At 45.9% G+C, this 13878-nt stretch overlaps 1 protein-coding gene across 2 annotated transcripts in view; it reads left to right on the top strand.

Moving 5' to 3' along the window:
* LOC140425496 (nucleotide-binding oligomerization domain-containing protein 1-like) overlaps window positions 1–13878 on the top strand; it is a 43207-nt gene that overhangs the window by 26219 nt on the left and 3110 nt on the right. For both annotated transcript variants that reach the window (XM_072509823.1, XM_072509824.1), the window contains 4 exons: window positions 1637–1720; window positions 3115–3198; window positions 3758–3841; window positions 10367–10450. In XM_072509823.1, coding sequence (XP_072365924.1) covers window positions 1637–1720; window positions 3115–3198; window positions 3758–3841; window positions 10367–10450 — 336 coding nt within the window. The remainder of the gene's footprint in view (window positions 1–1636; window positions 1721–3114; window positions 3199–3757; window positions 3842–10366; window positions 10451–13878) is intronic.

The raw sequence follows: 13878 nt of genomic DNA, 5'->3' as shown, positions 1-13878 counted from the left end.
ATCACTCCTGTCCGTCAATTCCCCTTTGACAAAGAATCATTGGACTCGGAACGTTAGCTCTTTTCTCTCCCTACAGATACTGCCAGACCTGCTGAGATTTTCCAGCATTTTCTCTTTCGTTTCAGATTCCAGCATCCGCAGTAATTTGCTTTTATCTGCTATTCCTCTGTTTTCCCTGCAGGGGGCTGCACTTCTGATGAGTGCACTAAGGGGTGGCTGCACCTGATTGAACTTGGCTACGCCCATCCCGTTGATGGGTCAGCTGGGATATGAGGGTTTCCTGGGGAGGGGGGTGGCCTGGATGGGCTCTCAAATGACCAGAGGCTCTCTAAACATTTACAGGACACAGTGAGGAGTCAGCAGAGCGAGCAGCCAGGGGCCTGTAACTTGCACCAAATGGGTGCATTTAAAAAATAGACTGCAGAAATGGCTGCCTGAGCTAGGCCACCCCGAGGGGGACACCCCGAATCCATGGACCTGTCACCAAGTTGCTCCCCACTACTACCCCTGGCTCAGGCAGCCACCTCCCACAAAGCACAACAATTTTGGAGAGTTTTAAAATGTTTCCTTACCTTCTCCCTCCCCCCTCCACAGCCATGGCGCACAGCCCCCATTTGTAAATACTTGTGGTAAATCGCACACGCGTGACTTCCACCTGAAAGGGGCGTAGCATTGTGGAGAGGCGGAGCATACCGTGTCCAACCGGCTGAGTCGATTTAAATTCATGCAAATGCCGGTTTTACATGCCCCCACCGGTATGGGGCGCAAACCTCATTTTCGCTGTGTGGGAGGCATGGCGCCCGAATCCACGCGAACCTCGATTTTTGCAGGACGTCCGATTCTCTGCTCGTTCGCGTTTCCGGCATCATGAGGCGGAGAATCAAGCCCATCATTCAGATTTGAGCTCTTTTAAAGTCGGAGTGGAAAAATGTTTACTTTCCCAGTCCTCTTCTCTCATTATCTCCCTACACACCTTTCACACTCTACACCACCCACTGTGTCTCAGATAATAAAAACATCGACCAAAATTAACCTCGGCTTTTACTTCCTATCTGTCAGTTCATTTCACAGTTCAGAATAGGTTTTAATGATAGTTGATTAATCATTTCCTTCCTTCCCAGCCCACAATAAGCAGCACTCTGCATTCGTTGCCGCCCAGCTGAGGAGCAGATTGTTCGAGAGTAGTGGGCAATTTTATCAATCGAGACTTGGGGGTTAGAAATCAAGCCTTGTAAACGAGGATCCAGCCCCTGTAACCATCTGTATCAGCTTGGTTTCACGGTTGCCCTCTTGCCTCGGAGTCCAACGGTCATGGGTTCAAGTTCTACTCTGGAGATTGGAGCACATAATCCAATTGGACCAGCAAGGGAATTGTCCTGAGTAACATTTGTTCTTCAAGCACCACATTGCCATATTTGTGTCCATTTTAACAGTGACTACACTTCAGAAAGTAATTCATCACCGGCAAAATACTTTGGTTCATCCTGAGGACATGGCAGATTCCTTTTTTTTCCATTATGAACACCAGCGATCATCCGAACTGTATTGAACATCTTTATTGCAGTAAATGATTTTTAAAACTTTTTTGCAAAACTCCAATAATTCACCTAATAATTTAAATCTTAATGATTGGCAGATTCTGGGGAAATCAGATAGGAGACAGAGGAGCTGAAGCTTTTGCAGAGGCATTGAACGATCACCAAAGTCTGAAGAATCTGAGGTAACTAATTTCATTATCATGTGGTATTCATAGAATCCCTACAGTGCAGAAGGAGGCCATTTGGCCCATCAAGTTTGCACTGACCCTCTGAAAGAGCACTCTACCTAGGCCCACTGCCCTGCCCTATCCCCATAACCCTACCTAACCGTCACACCTTTGGACATGGAGGGCAATTTAACATGGCCAGTCCACCTAACCGGCACACCTTTGGACTGTGGGAGGAAACCGGAGCACCCGGAGGAAACCACAGTCAACCAAGGCTGGAATTGAACCAGGGCAATGGCCTTTTGGCAGCAATGGCTAAAGTTGGAGATAAAACAGAATTAAGCAAGTACAAGAGCAGGGGAAACAAGAGGGCGAGCAATCAAACTAAAGGGAAGATCTGTGATAGGGTGGGAAGCAGGTGAGATTGAATTGCAGAAGGATGATGGCACAAGGCAAAAGGAGATGTTAATGGGACAAATGAAGGAACAAAAGGTGGGCTGCGAGGAAGGGCAAATGGGAAACAGTCAACAGCTGTTACTTGAAAAAACGGAGCCAGCGATCACGATCTGAAATTGTTGAACTCAGTATTGAGTCCGGAAGGTTGTGAACTGCCCAATTGAAAGGTAAAGTACTGTTCCTCAAGTTTAAGTTGTGCTTCATTGGAAAAGATTAGGAGGTTAGTTGTGCTTCATTGGAAGAGATTAGGAGGCTAGGAACAGAGTGGTTAGAGTGGGATCAAAGTGGAGATTTAAAATGATTTGAGACTGGAAGCACAGGGTCATGGTTGTGGAGTGAGTGAACAGAGGTGTTCCACAAAATGGCCACCCAATTTGCTCTCGGTCTCCTTTGTGGAGAGGAGACTGCATAGTGAGCAGTCAGCAACTTCTATTACATTGAAAGAAATATTTGCAGATTGCTGTTATGCCAGGTGGAAGTGTTTGTGGTCCTGGATGGTGGGAAGAGAGAGAGTAAAAGGGAACGTGTTAAAATTCTTGTGTTTGCAAGGGAATGGGAGGGGATGGTGGGGATGATCGAGGACTGGACCAGGAAGTCGCAGAAGGATCGGTCCCTTTGGAATGCTGAAAGGGGAGGGGAAAGTATAAATGCAAATTTGTGTTTTGAACACTAATTGAACATTTTAACATTTTGAAGGCTGAGATAGGCAGATTTTTAATCAGTAATGGAATCGAGGGTTATGGGGATAAGGCAGGAAAGTGGAGTTGAGGATTATCATATCAGATCAGTCGTAATTAATTGAATGGCAGAGCAGACGCGATGGGCCGAATGGCCTTCTTTCTGCTCCTAAGTCTTATGGCCTAGTGTTGTTTTTGGTTACTCCCATTGGATTCTAAGAACTCACTAAATTCACTAAAAAAGAAAATTAATTACTTGTTTCCACATTTTCGCAGCCTTGCAGCCAACCGCATCTCATCAGAGGGCAGCAAACATCTGGCCACGGCACTCTGCAAAAACAGCTCTCTCAAAATATTCTGGTACAAACAGCAATTTACATAATGCTCAATGTTGACTGATGATTGAAGACTGAAAGTAATTGTAGAATAAAAACTAACACTAAAATCAATAAGAGAAAAACGTAGTTTTCTGCTCATTTAAGCTTACAGGAAATGTTTCTTTGATATTTAAGAATATTCAGGATTTAGAGCTAAATTAAAGAGATGTTTTATAAGAAGTGTACAATGTAACATTTTTTGAAAGCTTTCCTTTTACCACTAACCCTATTGTTACATCTCTCCAAAGTTATTAAAGACAGGTTTAAATCCATAAATTAACCTAACCATGTTCAATATAACGGCACTTATGGACTTGAAACAAAAGCTGAAATGTCACTATCAAACTAAAGGGAATTTATTAATAATTATATTATTCTATTTAATATCAAGAATCCTCTGGATTTATAATGATTTATTTTATCTTTTAATTCTAAATTAGACATGAGATACTTATGAATCTAGGAGCTGTCATTCAGAGAGATTCCCATTAGGAATGCCAGCTTTAGATGAACAGAATTGTGACTGGTTTCTCCTCTTGCAGGTTGACACAAAATGATTTAGACGACGCAGCAGCCGAAAGCTTTGGCAAAATGCTAAGAGTTAACACATCCCTGGAAAAGCTGTGGTAATATTTAACATTCATCCTTGTGCAATGGCATCTGAGATTCTTTTCACAGCACCGATGCCAGAGGTTGTTGTCGAAGTTTAAATCACTGTAAAGCACCGTCACACGATTTATGTTTTTGGTTGCTTGGTTGTCGAGACTGTGTGCAATGAGCTATCAGCCTCTCATTTGGTTTTAGCTGACTTCCAGAGTAAGTGGCGCTCTCAATCTGTCTATACTGAACAGAATTGGTGGTTCCCTTACCGCAGACCCCTTCTCATGTTGGGGAAAGTCCACACTGTGAGACCAAAGGTGCAAATGCAATTTTCGATGGCCACACCTATGGAAGATTGCCTATGCTGGTATTTGTGACTATTGAACCACCTGCTCTTAGATATTTTGCCTTTAAATATGACGCAATACCACAAGGGATTTCTCAGAGTGAATCGAGGGGAGCCAGATAAGTGAAAGGGTATGGGGAGGTGATTGACAAGGTAGGTTTCAGCCTTCTTGTAGACTGGCAGGGATGTAATTTACTCTCCAAGCTTAAAACTTCATCAGTGTCATGAACCGAGCCTGAAGCTGGGAAACAGGAGGGAGAGCTGCTATTTAAATATCACAGCACTAGAGATGCAGAGCATATTCCCAACCCATTAATCCTCCATTCAGCTCTGCTCCAGTGCTCTCCCCTAGTGCCCGATGCATGGTAACGCTCTCTCTTGACTGCTGAGTTCAGTCTCTTGGTCCAACTGCAGGGCTAGCTGTGATATTCAAATAGCAGTTTTCCAAACAGCTTCTACTTTGGCTTTGTAAATCATTGAATGTTACAACACAGAAGATGGCCAGTCCAGTGTGTCTTAGTGTGTGCGAGTCCTGTAAACTAATTCCACTGTTAAGATTGCACTTGGATTGCGAACCCTCGTGATAAGTAACCTTTCAACTTGACATCCTACTTTCACTGGACTTCAGGACTACCAGGGTCTATCCTGCCCTGCTGGTTTCTCCGACCCCCCTCTCTATTCTCATACTCGCTGTGTCTTGTATATGTGTTTTCTTTGCCCTCCCCCATTAACAGCACGTTTGCCACTCAGTTATCTCTGTAACCTCTGCTCAAACTCTTCGCAAGCCTTTTGATTTATTGTCCTGTGGGCACACAGGTCTTTTCTCCCCTTCTCCTCATTGTGCTACATTTTGAGCACTAAGCATCTGTATAATTTCCTAATCTGGGGGAAGGGCCCACAGCTCAGAACATTGGCTGCTGGATTTCCTCGCTTGCTGCCTACCCTGCTGAGTGTTTCCGACCTTTACTGTTTCTAATCTCACTCTCGTGCTCATTTATCATTCCCTGTACCCTTTAGTGGTGGTCAAGTGACGCAGCAGGTAACGTCCTTGCTTCTGAGCCCATGGTTCCAGGTTTGAGTCCCACCCCAGGGCATGTGTTCATAATGCAGCCAAAGAAGTTGAGTGGCAGCAAGCTAGCAACCTGTCCCAGGAAATTCCAAGCTATGGGAACAGACATGAGCCTGTGCTCCATCTGCCTCATGTGCCTGTAAGCACTGGTAGAGATGGCAATGATACCCTTTAATACTTAATTATTTTTCAAACAGCCAACTCCCTTTCGTAAGAACTTATGGACTCTTTCAGGTTTCAACAAAAGTCTCTGATTACCTCTGAAGATATTTTTTCAACCCTTTTTGCTACCATAAACTTGGACCCCCTCATTCTCAGTAACGGGTGAAAATGATTTACCTCATCCAAACCCTTTACTTGCTTGATGCTTATGTCAAACTATGACTTAGAAATTGGTCCATGTACCAGCTATTTGTTGGGTAGTGGGGGCCCCCAAAATGTAGGGTCAGAAGGATGCTTAGACTTCTGGCCAAAAGTATGCAACTCGCCACATTGTGCAAACTCTTTCTGCACTGTAAATTCTATGAAAAATGCGATTACCTATATCCATGCCTGAAGCATGCATAGAGTTGATCCTTTACATCTGCCTGTTTCAGGTCTCGTCCCACACTCTGTCACCTTGGTTTGCCCTGAGGCAGCCAGCTGGATAAACCAATTCAGTATATAGGATATCAACAAACAGCTGACGGCACTACACAAAGCAATGGCCATGGGATATGGCAGCATCCAAGCAGTAGTATGAAGACTTGTGCTCCAGAACTAAACCTTCCCCATGTCAAGCTGTCCCACTACATCTAAAATATTTACCTGGCAATGTGGAAATTTTCCCAGGTATGTTCCGTCTAGGAAAAGCCAAATCCAACCCCTAACTAACACCACATCATTCTACTCTCGATCACCAGCAAAGTGATGAAAGGTGCTGTCGATAGGGCTAGCAAGTGATACTTATCAGCAATAACCTACTCACTCATGCTTAGTTTGGCTTCCACCAGGGTCGCTCAGCTCCTGGCCTCATTACAGCCTTGATCCAAACATGGACAAGAGAGTTAGGTCAGAGTGACTGTCCTTGACCTGGAGACAGCATTTGACAGAGTGTGGCATCACGGAATGACAGCAAAATCTGAAGTCGATGGCAATCAGTCGAGGGTGGCATGGGTGTTTTCCATTGGGAGGAGTCATACCGAGCATAAAGTTAGATGGTTGGAATAGTTGGAGGCTCATCATCTCAGACTCAGGACATCACTGCAGGAGTTCCCCAGGGTGGTGTCGTAGGCCCAACCATTTTTAATTGCTCCATCAATGACCTTCCATCCATCAGACGATATGGGGATATTTGCTGATGATTACAGTGTTGAATACCATTTGTGAGTCCTCAGATACTGAAGCAGTCTGTGCCAGGGCAACATTCAAACTTGGGATAATAATTTGTAAGTAATTCATGCCACAGTAAGTGCCAGGTAATGACCATATCCAACAAGAGAGAACCCAACCATCTCTCCTTGATAATTAATGGTATTACATTGCTGAATCCCCCACTAATAACTGGGGATTATCATTGACCAGAATCTTAACTGGACCCACCATATAAATATTGTGGCTACAAGAGTAGGTCAGAGGTTGGAAATTCTGTAGTGAGTAAGCTGGTTTGCTCCTCTTTCTCCTGAATGTGTACAGACCCTTCTTCAGGCACCAGTACTGTTCAGTATCCTATCAACTATCTTGTATGTAACCTCTTGACTTTCCAAGGCCTATCCACCATCTACAAAGCACATGTCAGGAGTCTGATGGAATACTCTTCATTGCCTGGATGATTATGGCTCCGACAACACTCAAGAACAACACTACCCAGGATAAAGTAGCCCACTTGAATGACATCCCATCCACCACCTTCAACATTCACTCCCTCACCACCGATGCACAGTAGAGGCAGTGTGTACTCTCGACAACATGCACTGCAGCACTCTTTTATTGCACCTTCCAAACCCTTGACCGCTACCATCCAGAAAGACATGGGCAGTAGATATATGGGAACACCATCACTTTCAAGTTTTCCTCCCAAGTTACACAATATCCTGACTTGAAAATATATCGCCGTTCCTTCACTGTCACTGGTTCAAAATCCTGGAACTCCCTCCCTAACAGCACTGTGGGTGGACATACACCAGATAGTTCATAGAATCCCTACAGTGCAGAAGAGGGCCATTCAGCCCATGAGTCTGCACCAACCCTCTGGAAGAGCACCCAATCCTAGGCTCACTCCCTTGCCCTTTTTTTATTCATTTACAGGATGTGGGCACCGCTGGCTAGGCCAGCATTTTCTGCCCACCCCAATTGCCCTTGAGAAGATGATGGTACCCCCGCCTTCTTGCTATAGTCCATATAGTTTTAGGGTTGCCACCAGTGCATGACGAACAACCATGGTGGTTTGACTACATGACTTGCCCCCAATAGTCAGCCATCGGGCAGCATGATGGCACAGTGGTTAGCACTGCTGCCTCACAGTGCCAGAGACCCAGGTTCAATCCTGGCCTCGGATGACCGTGTGAAGTTTGCACTTTCTCCCCGTGTCTGCATTGGTTTCCTCCAACAATCCAAAGATGTGCAGGTTAGGTGGAATGGCCAAGCTAAATTGCCCCTTAGTATCCAAAAGGTTAGGTGGGGTTACTGGGTTACGGAGATAGGGTGGGGGCGTGAGCCTACGTAGGGTGCTCTTTCGAAGGGTCGGTGCAGACCCGATGGGCCAAAGGGCCTTCTTCATCCCAGAGTACTTAAGGAAGTGGCTCTAGAAATAGTGGATGCATTGGTGGTCATGTTCCAGGATTCTATAGACGCTAGAACAGTCCCTGCAGATTGGAAGATAGCTAATGTCACTCCAATATTCAAAAAGGGAGGTAGAGAGAAACAGGGAATTATAGACCAGTAAGCCTAACATCAGTAGTGGGGAAAATTCTCGAATCCATTATCAAGGACTTTATAGCGGAACATTTAGAAAGCAGTGGCAGGATCAGTCAGAGTCAGCATGGATTTATGAAGGGGAAACCATGCATGACAAAATCTATTGGAATTCTTTGAAGATGTAACCAGTAGAGATGACAAGGGGGAGCCAATCGATGTGGTATACTTGAACGTGAACTTTCAGAAAGCGTTTTGACAAAGTCCCGCATACGAGATTATCATGCAAGATTAAAGCGCATGGGATTGGGGGAAGTGTATTGAGATGGAGAAAAAACTGGTTGGCAGAAAGGAAACAAAAGGTAGGAATTAACGGGTCATTTTCAAATTGACAGGCAGTAACTAGTGGGGTGCCAAAGGGATCGCTGCAGGGATCCCAGCTATTCACAATATATATTAATGATTTGGATGAGGGAACAAAATATAACATCTCAAAGTTTGCAGATGATATCGAGTTGGGTGGGAGAGTGAACTGTGATGAGGATGCAGAGATCCTTCAGCATGATCTGGACAGGTTGGTTGAGTGGGCAAATCAATGGCTGATGCAGTATAATTTGGATAAATGTGAGGTTATTCATTTTAGATGCAAAAACAAGAAGGCAGATTACTACCTGAATGGCTGTAAATTAGGAGAGGGGAGTATGCAGCGAGACCTGGGTGTCCTTATGCACCAGTTGCTGAAGGCAAGCATGCAGGTGCAGCAGGTGGTAAAGAAGGCAAATGGTTTGTTGGCTTTCATTGCGATGTATTGTTGCAATTATACAGGCCTTGGTGAGGCCACACCGAGAATATTGTGTGCCGTTTTGGTCTCCTTTTCTGATGAAGGATGTTCTTGCTCTCAAAGGTGTGCAGTGAAGGTTTACCAGACTGATTCCAGGAATGGCGGGACTGACGTTAGAGGAGAGATTGACTAGGTTGGGATTGTTCTCGCTGGAGTTCAAACAAATGAGGGGGGATCTCATGGAGACTTATAAAATTCTAACAGGACTAGATAGGGTGGATGCAGGGAGAATGTTCCTGATGGTGGATGTGTCCAGCACCAGGGGTCACAGTCTGAGGATTCGGCGAGACCATTTAGGACAGAAATGAGGAGACATTTCTTCACCCAAAGAGTGGTGAGCCTGTGGAATTTATTACCACAGGAAGTAGTTGAGGCTAAGCCATTGAATACATGCAAGAGGTGGCTAGATATGGCACTTGTGGCGAATGCGATCAAGGGCTATAGAGGGAAAGCAGGATTAGGATATTGCGTTGGACGATCAGCCATGATCGTGATGAATGGCGGAGCAGGCTCGAAGGGCCGAATGGCCTCCTCCTGCTCCTATCTTCTTTGTTTCTGCACTGTAGAGATTCTATGATTCTATGAACACATCCATCCTCCTGACCTGTTGCACTAATTGCACTAACTGGAAGGCAAAAAGATTAGTTTCCCAATCGGATGATGCTTGATTGTTGGCCAAACAGCTTTTTTTATTCCCATTTTCCATACTTTTACATCTGGTAAAGAGAAACATTCAAAGAAATTTTTTTTAAAACAATCTTTTTCAAGGTCTTGCTCATTTATCTCCAGGATTGCACACAGCAGTGACCTGGAAATTAATCTTCAATTCCTGGAGATTCCAAACCAATCCTGGAGGGTTGGCAACCATACAGTGGTTAGCACAGTACCAGGGTCACAGGTTCGACTCCCGGCTTGGGTCACTGTCTGTGCAGAGTCTGCATGTTCTCCCCGTGTCTGCGTGGGTTTCCTCCGGGTGCTCTGGTTTCCTCCCACAAGTCCCGAAAGACGTGCTTGTTAGATAATTTGGACATTCTGAATTCCCCCTCGGTGTACCCGAACAGGCACCAGAATGTGTCGCCTAAGAGCTTTTCACGGTAACTTCATTGCAGTGTTAATGTAAGCCACTTGTGACAATAATAAAGATTATTATCATTAGATATATCAACACTCATTACTTCAGTTTCAATGTGTCCCAGCCCACACAGTCACTTTACTTTCTTTCTAGGAAGAGAAAACATTGTAAAGAGCCCATAATTAATCTTTTTGTTTTTCGATTAATGTAGCACGGGGACTACATTTGCAATGGTCACAGAATTGCAGGAGTTGACATTATATCTAGCTTTGAGTATGGTGCCAGGCAAATCACCAAAGAATGTGATGAATATGTGATGAATATTCTGCAGGCTGATTGAAAACAAGATAACGACCCGAGGAGCTACGTACCTCCTTCACGCTCTCCGAGAAAACACCACCATGGATGAGATCTGGTAAGGCAAAAACAAATCACAATCTGTTGCACCTGTCAGCATCCACAATATACCGAATTTTAATGAGTGTTAAGTCATAGGCCAGAATTCTCCGGCCGTTGAGACTCACTTTCCCAGCCAGCAGCGAACCCCCACCCACTGGTTTCCTGGCTGTGTGGGGTGGCGACAATGGGAAATCCCATTGACAAGTGGCAGGAGTATAGAATCTCGTCACCAGTGAATGGCGCGTCACTGAGAAACACGGGACTGGGGGGGGACTGGAAAATCCAGCCCATAAGATCAGGCTTCTGACTGTTCTGCATTATTTAGCCAGTTTGTTCTCCTTTGTCTTCTTCAGGCACTAGCCCTGGTCATTACCCAACCAGCTATCTTTACACATCAACCTATTTTGGGAATGTCGACAGGCTATGTTTTTTTTCCGTGTTCTTTCATGAGATATGTGAGTTGCTGACACGGCCACCATTTGTTGCCCATCCCCAATTGCCCTCTGTAATGGACCAGCAAGCCACTAAATTCAAGGCCAATTCAGTGTCAACCACATTGCTGTGGCCCTGGAGTCACGTGTAGGCTAAGCCTGGTAGATTTCCTTCCCGACAGTACATTAGTGAAACTTCAAGCCGTTTTTTAGGTCACTTAATGATCGGTTTGTGGTCATCATTACAGGGGTTAGTCTTCAATTCCAGATTTGAACCTGTGTTTCCTGGGCATTAGCCTGGGCCTCTGGGTTACTCGTGTAGTGACATTGCCACAATGCCACCATTCCCTTCCAAGATAATTACGCCACAGGCTTGTACCTTGACTTTCAAATGTTTACACACTATTTAGCCCAAGTCATCGAGTGCGGAAGAGGTGATTCGGCCCATCGAGCCTGCACTGACAAAACTACACAAGACCCCTGGATTCTTCATTTTGGAGATTAAGGGCGCGACGATACGATTAGCGGGGCATTTCTCAGAGTCTGCAGCATGGTGAAATACCCTGCTATTCAATGCCACTTTGCCATTATTTTTGGCCTTGGGAAGATTCCCCCACTGAGGTTGTACTTGGAGGAATTTCCTGCAAGGTTCCTCGCAGATCGGGTGCCATTTTGGAAGGCTGCCACAATCTTCCCCCTCTCCCCTTCAGAACCCCCCCCCCCCCCCCCCTCCCCCCCCCAACCTTCAACCTGGCAAGGCTTCCTGGGTCAGAGCCCTGGCAGTGCCATCCAGGCACCCTGGAAGTGCCAGGGTGGCAGTACCATAGTGCCCAGGAGGAGTGCCGGGATGCCACCCTGCTCTGTCCCCAACCACCCGGGGAGGGGGGGGGGGGGAGGCTCTAATAGCCTGGGAGACCAGTGTGAACCAGTACTAAATGACAGTCTGACAATGTCTCCCTGGCAGGGCTGGTGAGTCTGTCTGCTGGGTGAATCTGGTGTCCAGGCATTTAAACGAGCTGTAAGACACAGAGTGCAGCGATTCGGATGACTCACAATCGGCCCAGCACCCGGCACGGATTCCGATTTGCGGCTTGTGCGTGATTAACCCGCTACGCCCAGATCCACGCCGGGTGCAACAGGGTCGCTGAATCACATCTTAAGCTATCCCGCCACAATTGAATCACTACTGGTCCCTGCTGATATTGGGAGCGTCGGCCTCGCGCTATTCTAGTTCCTTGGCCCTGCAAATATATGCATGATGGGGAGCCTGCTTCATTCCGATGGAGCACCACTATTGGGACACCATTTTGAGCGGGCAGATAGATCCTAGCGGCCATTGGCAGGCCCCCCTCCACCCCACAAAGCTGATCCTACTTCCCCATTGATTGTCCCCATGACAATCCCCACCGATCCAATTCATGAGAGCCCCCATATCAGAGACCTTCATATCAGTCACCCCCTGCCTGGAAGCTAAAGAGCACTCCAGGTAGAAACAATGAAACATCACTGCTTTTTCATTTACCAGTCCCTTACACCCACTGCCTGGAATGTTGCCGATTCCGGAGTTGGGCCATGGTGAATCCACCCCTAAATCTACACAAATCCCACTTTCCAGCACTTAGCCCACAGCCTTGAATGTTATAACATTTCAAATGCTCATCCACGTACGTTTCAAAGGTTGTGAGGTTTCCCGCCTCTACTACCCTTCCAGGCAGTGCACTCCCAACACCCAATGGGTGAAAAAATCTTTCCACAAAACCCTCTGAACCTCCTGCCCCATACCTTAAAGCTGCTCCCTCATTATTAATCCTTCAACTATGGGGAACAGCTGCTTCCTACTCATCCTACCCATGCCCTCCTAATTTAATACACCTCAATCGGCACCCCCCTCAGTCTTCTCTGCTCTTAGGAAAACAACCTGAGCCTATCCAGCCTCTCTTCATAGCTCAAATGTTCCATTCCAGGTAAAATCCTGGTGAATCCCCTCTGTACCCTCTCCAGTGCAAAAACATCCATCCTACAGTGAGGCGACCAAAACTTCTCACACTATTCCAGCTGTGACCTAAACAAAGTTTGGTACAGCTCCAACATAATCTCCCTGCTCTTCTAATCTATGCCACGACAGATAAAAGGCAAGTGCCCCGCCTTCTTAACTACCCTATTTTAAAAAATAAATTTAGAGTATCAATTAAGGGGCAATTTAGCGTGGCCAATCCATGTACCTAGCACATCTTTGGGTTGTGGGGGTGAGACCCACGCAGACACAGGGAGAATATGCAAATTTCACACAGGCAGTGACAATTTCACACAGGCAGTGACCCGGGGCCAGGATCGAACCTGGGTCTTCAGCGGTGCTGAACCAATGCGCCACCGTGCTGCCCCTTAACTATCCCATTGACCCGTCCTGCTGCCATCAGGGATCTGTGGATAAGCCCATCAAGTTCCCTCTGTTTCTCTGAGTTTCTTAGTGTCCTGCCATTCATTGTTCTCGTTCCTCCTTCCAAAGTGCATCGCCGTGCACTTTTCAGAGTGAAATTCCATCTGCCACAGATCTGCTCATCTGACCAATTCATCTACAGCTTCCTGCAACTTAAGACCCTCTTCCTCACTATGAACCACCCTGCCAATCTTCATGTTATCTACAAGCTTACTTATCACCCCAAGTAACATTCTCATCTATATCTATATGATGAACATTAAGATTATTGAATCATAATTAGGATGTGAACCTTCTCTCTAGCTCAGTGGCATTCAGACCATTGTAGCATTCGCCTTACCACTTGGCTGTGATCAGCCAATTCAAAGCCGACTGACCAAGTCCTGAGCTCTGTCGAAGCACTGCTAACTCTGAGTCAGATGGTGCAGCATTAATAATTCACTGCTTCACCACTCGTATCCAAAGGGGAAAGCAAGGAGGTATGAGATTAGATAGCTCGTTCAGCAAATAATACGTTCAATGCTGTATACTTGTGTTGAAGACATGGCAAAAGCTTGGAGGGAGCAGGTGACTTTG

The sequence above is a fragment of the Scyliorhinus torazame genome, chromosome 6, assembly GCF_047496885.1.
Source record: "Scyliorhinus torazame isolate Kashiwa2021f chromosome 6, sScyTor2.1, whole genome shotgun sequence".
NCBI classification, from domain to species: Eukaryota; Metazoa; Chordata; class Chondrichthyes; order Carcharhiniformes; family Scyliorhinidae; genus Scyliorhinus; species Scyliorhinus torazame.
This window is presented reverse-complemented; position numbering and strand designations above follow the sequence as displayed.